This window comes from Perissodus microlepis, chromosome 14, assembly GCF_051167445.1.
Source record: "Perissodus microlepis isolate ML-2025 ecotype Zambia chromosome 14, ASM5116744v1, whole genome shotgun sequence".
NCBI lineage: Eukaryota > Metazoa > Chordata > Actinopteri > Cichliformes > Cichlidae > Perissodus > Perissodus microlepis.
This window is the reverse complement of record NC_140474.1, coordinates 14,234,282-14,247,708: the sequence shown is the minus strand read 5'-3', so window position 1 is coordinate 14,247,708 and position 13,427 is coordinate 14,234,282. Positions and strand designations below refer to the sequence as shown.

The following is a 13,427-nucleotide window of genomic DNA, read 5'->3' as shown; positions in this document are numbered from 1 at the left end:
TCCTTCATTTTCTCTATGGATTTACAGTTATCTGACTAAAAACACAATCAAAATCAACTAAAACACAAGTGATGATGGGGGAAAAAAAAAATAAAATAAAATAAAATCACCCCTTTTACTTTGGATGTGGATTTAAGATAATGAAGTATGAAACAGAGTCTGCAAAGATTTCTTTATTCTATTCTCTTTTTTAAAAAAACTTATCCAGACTTGGAAACATGATAAACTGAATTACTTGCTTTAACAGGCACTTGAGGGCTGTGTAGGAATCCTGGACATTATTCTGCTGCCAAAAGATCATTTTTAAGACTCAGCACTTTGGGCTTCAACTTTCCACCCTCCAGACCCATCAAAACGTTCTGAATGAAGTCAAAAATGTTGGCCAAACATTTTGGGTAGCTTGGGTGCAGGGCGTAGGTCAGTCCAAATATTACTAGAAATGCATCAGCCAGGGTGGTGAAATCAATGATCATGTTACCCTCGACCAAAACTGCAGTCTTCTCAGGGCAGAAGAATGTTGCATCGCTGGAATTGGCTCTGATCAGGAGGAGTCCAAGTGGCACTTCACTAATATCTGGTCTATCAGAATGCATCATCTACAGAAAACAAAATTACTACATGTTAGTGCATTCCTATTTCTCTTAGTTTCATCCATACAAGTCACATTTCTGGATTATTACTAGCTCAGAAATCAATTGTTTGAACAACAAAAAAGCCACAACACACCAAAGATTTGAGAAAACAAACTGACAAAAATAGTACTTTTAGTAAAACAAAGTCATACCTCTTCGTAGCAATAACAACAGAAAGTCAATAGGAGTTATATATTTTTTTCATTTGTACAGTGATGTATGGTTGGGCTAGGAACATTATAGAAGGTCTACACACATTAAAAACATGTAGTGTTTCCATTATGTGACATGGACACTGTTGTAGACAGATCCAAGCATGGAGATGCTTCTCAAACTGTCAAAGTGTCATAATGTTTTGAGAAATCTAAACAAGGATGCTACTAAGATATTGTTCACAACTTTGTCCAAAACTTACATCCCACGTTTTGATGAAGGTAGAGGTGTCTTGGTACAAATAAGCAGGGAGGGCATGAAGCACACCAGCACGTTGGGCATGGATATCAGCTTGTTCCTACATCACAAGAACATTTTTATTTTAAATTATTGGCTAACCTAGTCAAGAATGGTAGTTAAAATTGAAAAATTTATCAAATTAAATAAAGCTCAAAAAACAAGACAAAAACCCACTAACCTGGAGATTATAGCTTCTGAAGAGCTGAGACAGGACATCAGACACGTTCCCTGTGCAAACAGCTTTCTTTCTGAATAAGCTCTGGAGCCGGGGAGCATGTTGGTCCAACACAGCATAAAAGTGGTTCTTCAGGTGGAGGTTTGTAATCCTGTGCAATTCTGCACAGATCTGAACACACAGGATAAATTTATGTTTACAAGTTTCAATTAGTCTATAAATCTTTGCAAAATACATCAAAATCCTTACACTCCAAAGGCATAATTTGTTCAGACAGGCCAGATAACAGGAGTTGATATAAAATACATCTTGTTAGATACATCTATATACATTCTTACCTGGGACTGGGATTTCAGAGTAGGCCAGCAATCCAGGATCTGACTTACTGGTAGGTCATCATTGATGATCTCTTTGCATCGCAAGGCCAAAGTTGTGTGCATCAGCTTTGTAATCAGGATTCTTTTCACTTTTCTCGACTTCATCTACAATCTGTAGTCTTAGCTGGTCAAGGTAAACAGCATCTTCACCCATGAAAATTTACTTCTGCCCTGGCATGGACATAACAGTAAAACACAGAAGACAAGACAGACTACACAGAGAACAGAAAAGACACATAACCAAGGAGACACAGATGAAACATAACTAGCCCAGAACTCAACTAAACCTTAACTAATAATAACAACAATACAAGAACTTCACCTCATTTCAATATAACATAAGAAAGGAAAAATACAAAATAAACTCAAAATGCTGGGTCACAGACCCAGCCCCTGACAGAAAAAAAACCTAAGTCTTTCACTAATGAACACTGGGCATCAGAATAAAATAAAAGGGAAAAAAATAACTGTTTGGTAAATATATTATTGATGGATTCACCCTTAAGCTAACCTAAAATAGACCAGGCACAACAATTTTACAGTTCAGAAGCTTCTACATTTCAACTTAGTATATATAACTATTTGCAATGTAAACCAAGTTCTACCGCCTAATTATGTAAGGATTAATCACTGCTTTTGTAAGTATGTCCTGTGCCTACAATTTTGCTGCCCCAGTTTTAATATGTACAACTCCAGAGAACTAAACCTAAGTTTCAAGTTCCACCAGTTAGCAAATGGGTTAACCAAAGTCAATATCCATGTATGCGCTAAGTGTGAAGAGGCGCAGCAATGCATATTGATTCAACAATTTAACCACAAGTCAGTTTATAATCTGCAAATCCAGAAACGCCTTCTAAAGACTTCTTTTAAAATAGTAAGAGATTAGAAAAGTTATTAACACATTATTAGTCCCAGCAGAGGCTGGGACTAATAATGTGTTATACGAAATATGAGCTTATTAGCATAATTCATGCAAAACACTTTGGGGCCAAGGCGACATGGATAAAACGAAGCATGCATGTAATTCTTAAATGCCTGCTAGAGTTGTACATTTATGACGATAAAAACCCTTTATTACAACGGAGAACTATAGTTTCAGAAAAAATAAAACTTACCACAAAAGCGCTCCTGAAGATGCTGCAAAGGCGGTAAATGCAGCTAGCCAAGTGCAGAGCGTTAGCTGTTCCAGTTCAAAAGTCCGTAACATACCATAGCACGTCCTCCTTTATCCAGCGTCAAAGGCAATGCCGCAAAAAAAACCCTTCACAAATGTTTTTATTTCTGTTCGGATATTAACGTTCCACAAGTTTCTTTCGGAGTAATGAGCGGGCATTCGCACTCGAAGCGAGGAATCCAAGATGGTTGCCAGCACTTCATAAAGAAACAGGTGGCGCACGTAGGTACGTAAGTAGGTACGTACGTAGGCACGTAAGTGACGTCAGTGTTAAAACTCAAATTATTTAAGGGCAATGTCAGAAACTAATCAATATATTCAAGTACTGATAACTTGAAAAAACAAACTTGTTCAAACTACTCAAAAAAATAAAGGTGTATGAACTTATAACAGGTTTTTAAGTAGTTGGAACTCATTTCATTTATCGAACTATTACTATTCGGTCTTACAGTGCAACTTTTATTTTCAAACACAACAAAGTATAACAGCCAACATACTGGACACTGTCCTGCTGAACAACAAACAATTATATTGCCATCACTGTTATAATCTTACAATGAAACAAAGTCTCAGATGTAATTATTCTGAAAATAAGTTTAGGCCTACCTCAAGTTTGTTTTGTACTTACATTACTTAAGATAAGATAAGATAAGATAAGATAAGATAAGACTTTATTGATCCCACAACGGGGAAATTTTTGCGTCACCTCAGCTCAGGTACAGATATATGAAAGAAATACAAAAATACAATTAAGTACAATCAATGAAAAAAAGTAAGATAATAAACTATATACAATGGTAGCATACACAGTATGTGATTATGGATATAGTTGGACATATGGAAGACATAAACTATATAGCTTGGAAGGTCATGGAAGGTCCATTATGCATGAAGTGGTGACCGTGGATGTTCACAGTGTCCAGTGACATGACATCGTGATTGAGGAGTTATAGAGTCTAACTGCTGTTGGGATGAATGATCTGCGAAAGCGCTCCTTCCTGCAGCGAGGGTGTTTCAGTCTCTGACTAAAGGAGCTGCTCAGCCCACTCACATACTCATGCAGTGGGTGATGTGGGTTGTTCATGATGGATGTCAGCTTTACTAACATCCTCCCCTCACCAACCACCTCCACAGACTCCAGGGGACATCCCAGCACGGAGCTAGACCTCCGCACCAGTTTGTCAATCCTGCTCCTGTCCCTGTCCGTGCATCCACTCCCCCAGCAGGCCACTGCATAGAAAAGGGCAGATGCTACCACAGTGTCATAGAATGTCCTTAACAGAGTCCTGCAGACTCCGAAGGACCTCAGTCTCCTCAGCAGGTGGAGTCGACTCTGGCCCTTCTTATACAGGACGTCTGTATTTGTAGTCCAGTCCAGTTTATTGTTGAGGTGAACACCCAGGTACTTATAAGAGTCCACTATCTCAATGTCTTTCCCTTGGATGTTCACCGGTGTTGTAGGGGGTGACTTCCTCCTGAAGTCTATGATCATCTCCTTTGTCTTGCCGGCGTTGATTTGGAGTACGTTGGTCTCACACCAGCCAACAAAGTCACTGATGACCCCCCTGTATTCCTGATCATTCCCGTCTGATACGCATCCAATGATGGCTGTATCATCTGAGAACTTCTGTATATGGCAATCGTCCGAATTATAACAGAAGTCTGAAGTGTAAAGGCTGAACAGGAAAGGTGAGAGAACCGTGCCCTGTGGTGCCCCCGTGCTGCAGATTACCACCTCAGACACACAGTCATGGAGCCTCACATACTGTGGTCTGTTGGTAAGGTAGTCGATGGTCCATGCAGTCAGCTGTTTGCCTACTCCGGCTCCCTCCAGCTTCCCTCTCAGTAGTGCGGGTTGGATGGTGTTGAAAGCACTGGAGAAGTCAAAAAACATGATCCTCACAGTGCTCCCCGCCTGCTCTAAGTGAGAGAGGGATCGGTGTACCAGGTAGATGACAGCGTCATCCACCCCAATTCCAGAACGGTAGGCGAACTGCAGGGGGTCCAACACTGAGCCCACCAGTGGCTGAAGGTGGTGCAGGATGAGCCTTTCCATGGTCTTCATCAGATGAGAAGTCAAGGCAACAGGCCTGAAGTGGTTGGGCTCCCTGGGGTGTGCGATTTTTGGCACCGGAACCACACAGGAAGTCTTCCACAGTTCAGGAACCCTCTCCAGGCTCAGGCTCAGGTTGAAGATGTACAGGGCCACCTGACAGAGCTGGTCTGCACAGTCCCTGAGCAGTCTGGAGCAGATTCCATCCGGACCTGCTGCCTTCCTTGCCTTCGTCCTCTTGAGCTGATTTCTCACCTGATCAGCTGTGAAGTAGATGTGAGGCTGGGCTGGAGTGGGGGGTGGGGCTGGCTTTGTTGTGGGTAGATGTGTGGATAGGGGTGAAGCAGGGTTGTGGTGAGAGGAGAGCTCAGGTGACAATGGCATTGCACCCGGAGGGGGGGGCGGCAAATGGAGGGGGGTTAATGGAACCTGGGGGGTGGGAGAGGTGATAAGTGGGCCATTGTCAAATCTGTTAAAAAACAGATTCAAGTCGTTAGCCCACCCCCGGCCAGCAGACACTGTGGCTAGTCCATTGTCCTGGAAATGTCCAGAGATTTGTTTCATGTTCCTCCAGACTTCTCTGACGTTTTTCTGTTGGAGTTGGTTTTCCATCTTCCTCCTGAAGCACTCCTTGCCTTCTCGGATCTTGTATTTAAGATCCTTTTGGACTTTCTTAAGTTCCTCCTTGTCTCCCGACCAGAAAGCACTCTTCTTCTTGTTCAGCAGGGCCTTCAGTTCTGGGGTGACCCACGGTTTATTGTTTGAGAAACACTGTATCTTCTTGGTAGGCACAGTGTTCTCAACACAGAAATTAATGTAGTCCATGATGCAGTGAGTGAGGGCGTCGATGTCCTCACCGTGAGGCTTGCAGAGTTCCTGCCAGTTCCTGCCAGTCTGTGCATTCTGTGCAGTCTGTGCATTCAAAACAGTCTCTTAAGGCCTCAGTGCATTCCTCAGACCACACCCTTAGCTACTTATATAATCAAAATAAAATATTTATTGTTCTGTCACAAGTGCAGTCTCTAAATTAAACAACACATTTGTTTTGCATTCCAACACAGGAGCTGGAATGTTGTAATATTTTAAGGATGGCTTGTTTCCAGTCCAGGCATTACTGCCTGAATGATTGTCATGGATCGAGGTGATCCAAATGTAGGTGCAGAAGAAAGTCTTTAACTTCCCTTAAGTACAGTGGCAGTGGATGTTGGTTAGAGGTGCAATGAGCTTGAACCTGCAGGCGGCCATCTTCACTGACCACACCATCTGTGACGGAGGACTCATCTCTCCTGTTGTCCTGCAAGCAAACAATCATATTTTTTGGAACATGAACTTAATTGCTTTCTTAAAACATTTTTTTCTGCATTTGGTATAAAACAGACTCCAATTTGGAAAATCTCAGGCCCCCTCCCCACCGGAGAGGTGACATTCAATGTCCCAATTGTCAGTCTGGATAGCCGTGACCACCACCCAACACACAATAATGTCATGAAAGCATCATTTTAAAAAAGGACTATGCAAACATGGCCAATAACTTTCATTCTAATGATGTGCAAAATGATTTGGGCACAAAACAAATTTTGCTGTTAGAAAACTTGCAGACTTCACTATATACAGTGTAGACCCTCTAAACTAAGTTTGGGGGATGTGATCTTTCAAGAAATGCAGACCAAACTGTTGTTTGTTTACTTACATAGCATGTCTTGTAGAATTAACTGGAGTCAACAGCAACAGCATCGTGCAGCCATATCTCAAGTCTAATAACAGAAGGCAGGAAAAGATCAGTACAGAAACAACTTCCCCAAACCAAAGCACAAATAAAACAATAAGTAAAACAGGCTGATCTAAAGTATGATTAAAGTTCAGCCTGATTAATATAAATGTCACTGACAGTTGCTAATATATTGGAAAACCAAAATACTTACTGATGTCTTTCTGTCCAACAACAGGAGTGCTGGTCCCGAGCCTCAAAGACAGTAAGAAGCAAGCAGAGGGAGAAAAAACAGAACATTTTTCAGAAACTGATTTGATCCTTAATGGCTGTGCAATTATTGTAACATAGAGTTTGCTTATGTTGTTAAATAAAGTCTAGATTTGACATTAATAGATGTCACAGATGTTCAAAAGCTGCAACAAAGCATGAAAAAAATGGATGTCTCCTAAAACGTCTGAGCATTTTTGCAAATATGTGATATCTTGATAAATCGAACAGATATTTGAACTTTACACAGCTACATTCTCGCCTGAAAATATCTTAAAAGTTTATTTTGTGACCCAGAAAAAGTAATACGTTTTTTAGCCGTGCTCCTCCGCCATTGCCGCGGTTACAAGTACGCACAGGCTCCGACAACCGTGGCCGACAAATGCGATCCTCCTTTTCCCCAGACTACCCTTTCTGGGTCACGGAATAACCTTTTAAGATATTTTCAGCCGAGAATGTAGCTATGTAATGCTCAAATATCTACTTAATTTATCAAAATATCACATATTTGCAAAAGTGCTTCCACGTTTTGGGAGAGCTGTTATCCACCAGTGCGATAGCTGACCGGGAGGTCAAGGCTTGGTAAGAGTCTGCGAGCACAGCTAACTCCTGGCGTATTTTTTTCAACCCCCTGCGGTCTTTTGCTACTCAGGTTAAACATGATATATATATAATTAGTTAGTTAGTTATGGCTATGGATTGAAAATACCCCCCACACCACACCCCACCCCTAACGGCTGCACCTCCCGAAGAATTTTGTCTGGGCTCTTATCTCACTTTTTTTTTATTTCAAACAATCAACAGAAAATTTCACAGACATATTTTTATGTAATGTTTTTAAGGCTGTGGTGTTAATTTTTAAGTAACATGAGCCCAGCGGCAGCAGCAACGCTAGGCTAACACTAACTAGCTAGCAAGATTATAAATCTGGTGCTAAACTAAGAGAAGCCACAAAATCAGTTTGAATAAGAGTAAACATTTACTCACCAAGTCAGTGTGTCAGGTAAAGATCCACAGCAATGACAATAATCTCTTGAGCTGACGCTTTTTCAGGTTTGCTCAACATATTCGATAACAAATGCTGGCACCATGAACATGCGGACTGATCCGAGAGGGAGGAGGACGGTAGTGACGTGGCATTTTCAAAACACATCTTTCATCCTTCCGCACTGAGAAGCAAAACGTCCAGCTTACTTAGATTTTCTAAGTTAAGACAACTCAAATAAATTGAGTTTATCAGCGTTTTTGCATAAAATGCACTGGTAACTTATTAAAATCTAGTTCTAATAAGAAATTGATAAAAACTGAGTTCAGCCTATTTAATATTTTTAATTAAACACAATATTACATTTTACAGTGCAGTGAATCCTATATGTGCAATTCCAAGCAGGAAAACACTCTCCCAAAACATCATCCCAGGCCTTTTATGACAAAAAATGTGCGTCTTCTTTTTGTTTTGCATATTTTAATTTATATTTTATTGTGTTGTGGTTTGCAGTGTTTTGTGTTGTTTCACTTTAAATTTGTTTAAAGGAAAAATCTGAAAATTTAAATATTTAAATAGTTAAAAGTTGAAATGTAAATAGTTGGTTTTTGTATTTTATAATTTATTTATTACATTTTATGTGGAATGAATAATTAAAAGTATATTTATGGTAGCCCCTAGAGACAAAGCACGTACAAACTCCGAAGCGCGTAAAACTCAGAAGGACGTTAAACCAACAACAAGGGATGAGTAAACGGGGCAAAGAAATAAATTGATCATTTATTTATTACATGAGTTAGACATACAAATTCCCAGTCATTTCCAGACAGGACTTACAACACATCCTGCTGATATCCCAGCTGCACATGAGACTTACCACACAAACTGTGCGAAACAACACTGCAACCCGTCACACCCCGCTTAGCGACACTGCAATCGTGGCACACACTGCAAACAATTCAGGTCTCAGCGCAGCTGGGAATCAGTGCTATGTATGGCCTGCGATCTGGGAGATAAAGGGAAGTGGCACAAACAATTAAACGAAAAACAAAAAGAGAGGTTAGTCCGCCCTTACACAACTTACTCTCAATCAATAACCGCCTCTACGGCTGGACGGACTAACCAAAACAAAATTACAAATCAATCAAAAGAACGAAAAAAGGACAGCAGAGACAGCACAGCTGAAAAACAAACAACATTATCAATTAAAATATTACCCAATAAAATATCAATTTTATGAAACCATTCAAAATCATGAAGCTAAAACAAACACTCAATATACCTACAATATTGATCAGTTTCCCTGCGCGCAGTCGATCTAGGGCTTGATCAATTCTTCTATTAAAATTCGTGGTCACACTAAAAAAGTCCAATGACACATTAAAAATAGGCACATGCAATAGCAAACGATCCAAACAAAAATGGCAAAAGTCTCTTACCGACAGTATACCCACTCGCACCTGAGTGAATTAATTGCCTCTGGTTTTTTCCACAGAAGAGCGCTGACTTCACCCCACACACCCACTACCTTTTCACAGCTCTTCAGCCAATCACCTGGCAGAGAGCAACAAACTGCCAGGTGACACTTGTTACATATTACAATAGTAGGGCAACCCCTTATCTTTTATAACCATAGGGGGGTTTACAATGGGTGTTTGTGTAAACTGTGTGTCACAGAAATAAAAGGCTGCAGGGGAAGCCGGTTCTTCGAAGTGGTCTGACACCGAGGGCAGAAGGGCTGCTCTGAGATCCTTCCCTTGATAGCATGTGAAAAACCGGTTGGATGTTTCTCTGTGCCCTCTGTTCTGTGTTTAGTCTTCTATGCCCATATGTTCCCCCTGTGTTGTTACCTTCTGTGTCTCCCTCTGTGTGACTGTCTATATAGTGATGTGAGTTATTGTGCTTTGCTCCCACTCCTTGTGTTCCGTGTTTTCCTCTTCCCTTCGTGTATTTCTTCATGTTCTCTCCCTCTCTCTCCAGGCTGTTTCTCTGTACTTCCTGTGTTACGTTTAAGGTCCACATCTTGGTGTCAGGGTTTCCAGTTTCGTGTCCTCCCCGTCCTGTCAAGTGTAATTGTCCTCAGCTTTGTTTCCCTGTGTTTCCTCACGTTTCAGTTTAGTTTAGTTCTCTGTTTTCCCTGTACTCAGGCAATAAAGCAGTGCTTTTGAGTTTATTCCTCGTGTTTCAGTGAGTTTGCGTTTGGGTCCAATCCCTGCCTGCACACAGCCGGATCATAACATTTATGCCAACTTATTCCCATGGGAATCATAAATGAAAACTTTTAGTTCATCTGAGCAGACAAGTATCACATGTGGAGTTCCCCAAGGTTCCATCTTGGGACCCCTTCTGTTTAACATTTACATGCTCCCACTGGCACAGATTATAAAGAACAACAAAATAAAATATCACACTTATGCAGATGACACACAAATATATATCACAATGTCACCAGGAGACCGAGGCCCTGTACAGGCTCTTGGTAAATGCATTGAGGAAATTAATGACTGGTTGTGCCACAATTTTCTCCAGCGAAACAAAAACAAAACTGAAGTAATAAGTCTTTGGTGCCAAAGAAAAACGATTACAGGTCACCAGAGAACTTCAATCTATACACCTAAAAACTAGGGGTGCAACAATACTCGTATCGATATTGAACCGTTCGATACAGTGCTTTCGGTTCGGTATGCATATGTATCGAATAATACAATTTTTTTAATTTATTTTATCAACTTTTCTTCTGACGATGCTGTCTGTGTTGAGCGCTCAGTGGATCAGCGTTCGACTACTCCACCTAGGCTGCACTGTCGAGCGCAGATCCACTGAGCGCAGCGCAAGCTAGCAAGACAGAAGCTAAGCTCGTTGCAACATGGCAACTGCCTCAACGCTACCCGAAAATGAACCTCCCCCACCCTCATTCAGATCTGGCCTTTGGAACTATCTTGGTTTTCATGTGAAGCATGACCCTGATTGTAAGCGTGTCATGGACAAAAGTAAAACAGTATGTCAGATGTGCCACGCAATGCTCAATTGGTGGGAACTAGTGCGTTAGCTCAGTTAGCTTGTTAACGTGTTGACGGCAGAGACATTTGCCGCGTTATTTTAACGAGATTAATGCTGACAGCACTAGTGGGAACATAACGAATATGACTGCACATTTACGCCGACATCATCCTAGTGCAAAGACAAGTGGAAGCAGACAAAAACAACAAGCACGCTTGCTACAAACTTTACCCGAGTCATTTAGACAGCCGTTAGCACATGATTCTCCTTATGGGGACCCGATATGTTTAATATGCTGCTGAGAATATAGCCCAGAAGAAGCGTATAGTATAGCTTTTATTTTGGAAAGAGCCATTTCTCTGTAATAAACTCTCTTTTGAGTGTTTTCTCGATCAGATTTTTTTCCCCATTATTTTGTTCTTTCAGCAACATTAAATTTAAAAACTGTACTTCTGAGTTAAAATATATATTTATAATTGTAATAAATGACAAATTAAAAAGGCATGAACATTTTTTTGTATTGAAAAAAATATCGAACCGTGACACCAAAGTATCGAACCGAACCGTGAATTTTGTGTATCGTTGCACCCCTACTAAAAACCACAAACCAGGCGAGAAATTTGGGTCTAGTGATGGATGCAGACCTAAACTTAGAAAAACACATTAAGACAATAACAAAATCAGCTTACTATCACCTCAAGAATATTTCAAGGATAAAAGATCTGATGTCTCAACAGGACCTGGAAAAACTAATCCATGCATTCATCTTTAGTAGGCTTGATTACTGTAACAGCATCTTTACAGGTCTACCTAAAAAATCAGTCAGACAACTACAGCTCATTCAGAACTCTGCTGCTCGAGTCCTCACTAAGACCAAAAAAGTGGACCACATCAGTCCAGCTCTGAGGTCTTTACACTGGCTGCCTGTCCATCAGAGGATAGACTTTAAAGTTCTGATGCTGTTCTATAAAGCTCTGAATGGTTTAGGACCAAAATACATCAGTTCAGTGTGAACCTTCATACTGAACCCTCATATGAACCCTCAGGTCATCTGGATCCGGTTTTTTATCAGTTCCCAGAGTCAGAACCAGACACGGAGAAGCTGCATTCAGCTTTTATGCTCCATATATCTGGAACAAACTCCCAGAAAGCCTCAGATCAGCTGAGATGTGGAGGAAGTGAAACTGGTTTCAGTTTCACTTCCTCCACATCTCGCTATATGTGATTATTTCCAGCTGTGCGCTCCTCCTGTTTCTCATTCCCTTCTCCCTGGTGTATTTAAGCCCTGTGTTTTCCTCTGTCCATTGTTGCATTGTACCATCTCAGTACTGTGTGTTTCCTCTGTGCTCCTGGTTCCTATATTTATTTCTCATCAGCTCCAAGTTTCTAGCTTCTTTGTTTCTAGTTTTCTGGTTTCCTGAGTTCCTAGTTTCCTAGCTTCTAGTTGTTATGTTTTGTTTCTTGTAACTAGTATTCAAGTTTTCACAGCACAATAAAAGCTGCCTCTTTTAGTTTATCCCTGTTTCTCTAGTCCTGCATTTGGGTCCTACATCCTGCTTATCAGTATGTTTCACATGAGCACTCTGTTTTTATACCTTTCTTAGCACAACTAATGCCACACATTATCCAAAATTCATTAAAAAAAATTACGTCCTTCTTCAGTAATAATTACATTTAGACATGTATGTTATTTTGTGTTAATTGTAATACCTTTTATTCATTTATTCTAGTGTGTTTTCTAAGTTTGCGATTTGTAATGATATGATGTAAATGATGTATAAAGCTAAGAACAACTGTACAAATTAACCTTGAATACTTGTTTTGTCAAATCTTAAAAAAACATTTGAAAAATTAAAAGTGGAAAAAACGGAAGTGAAAAACATTTTTTCTTTCATTATTTCACCCAAATATAGATTCAGTGCTAATATTTCTGATATTCCTGCGGTTCATCACTTACTGAAAATATATTTTTGTGACTTCCAAGAATTAGAAACTGTGAATGTTGTGTGAATTCAGTTGATAGCATTATAATTCAATATTAACAGACCTTTTCTATTGCCATACCCCCTAACCAAGCAAATTGGAATGCTGGAATTATGGAGGATAGGTAAATATTTTTTATTCTGTTTTTCAAAACGCTTCTGGACAGTTTTCTGGTGGGATGGTTTCATTGTTCTGCAATTAGAAATCACTGCCGTGTGCTTACCTATGTAACATTCACGTGTCTGGCACATTTCAGGGTAACATTCAGATGAATGCATGAATCCTAATATCATTTGGAATTTGTACTAGACATATGCACACACAGGATATTAAATTTACATTTGGAACTTTTTAATTACCATTGGTTGTATTGAACAACTCAAAAACAGGACTCAGAATAAGATATTGTTATCATGAAATATGAATTTTATTTTTGTGCCTTGAAAAAAATAAATCTCACACAAATACATTGAAAGATACTAAATCATTCGAAAATTATTATTAAAAAAGCACATATTAAGTGTTTGATTTGAGTTGAAACTGAAAATCAAGAGCTTGTGTTGAAGAAGTATGTTTTGAAATTCTTATCGCCATCTTAAGTATGAAACCTCTAAATC

The 13,427-nt window shown here is 39.9% G+C and overlaps 1 protein-coding gene across 1 annotated transcript; it reads right to left on the bottom strand.

The window, feature by feature from the left end:
* Window positions 1-278: 278 nt before the first annotated feature.
* On the bottom strand, window positions 279-1,742 carry LOC146373612 (uncharacterized). Its single transcript, XM_084949758.1, has 4 exons — window positions 1,599-1,742; window positions 1,264-1,431; window positions 1,048-1,143; window positions 279-596 (listed from the first exon to the last, which is right to left on the bottom strand). The coding sequence occupies exons 1-4, from the start codon at window positions 1,740-1,742 to the stop codon at window positions 279-281; spliced, it is 726 nt and encodes a 241-aa protein (XP_084805884.1).
* Window positions 1,743-13,427: the final 11,685 nt, after the last annotated feature.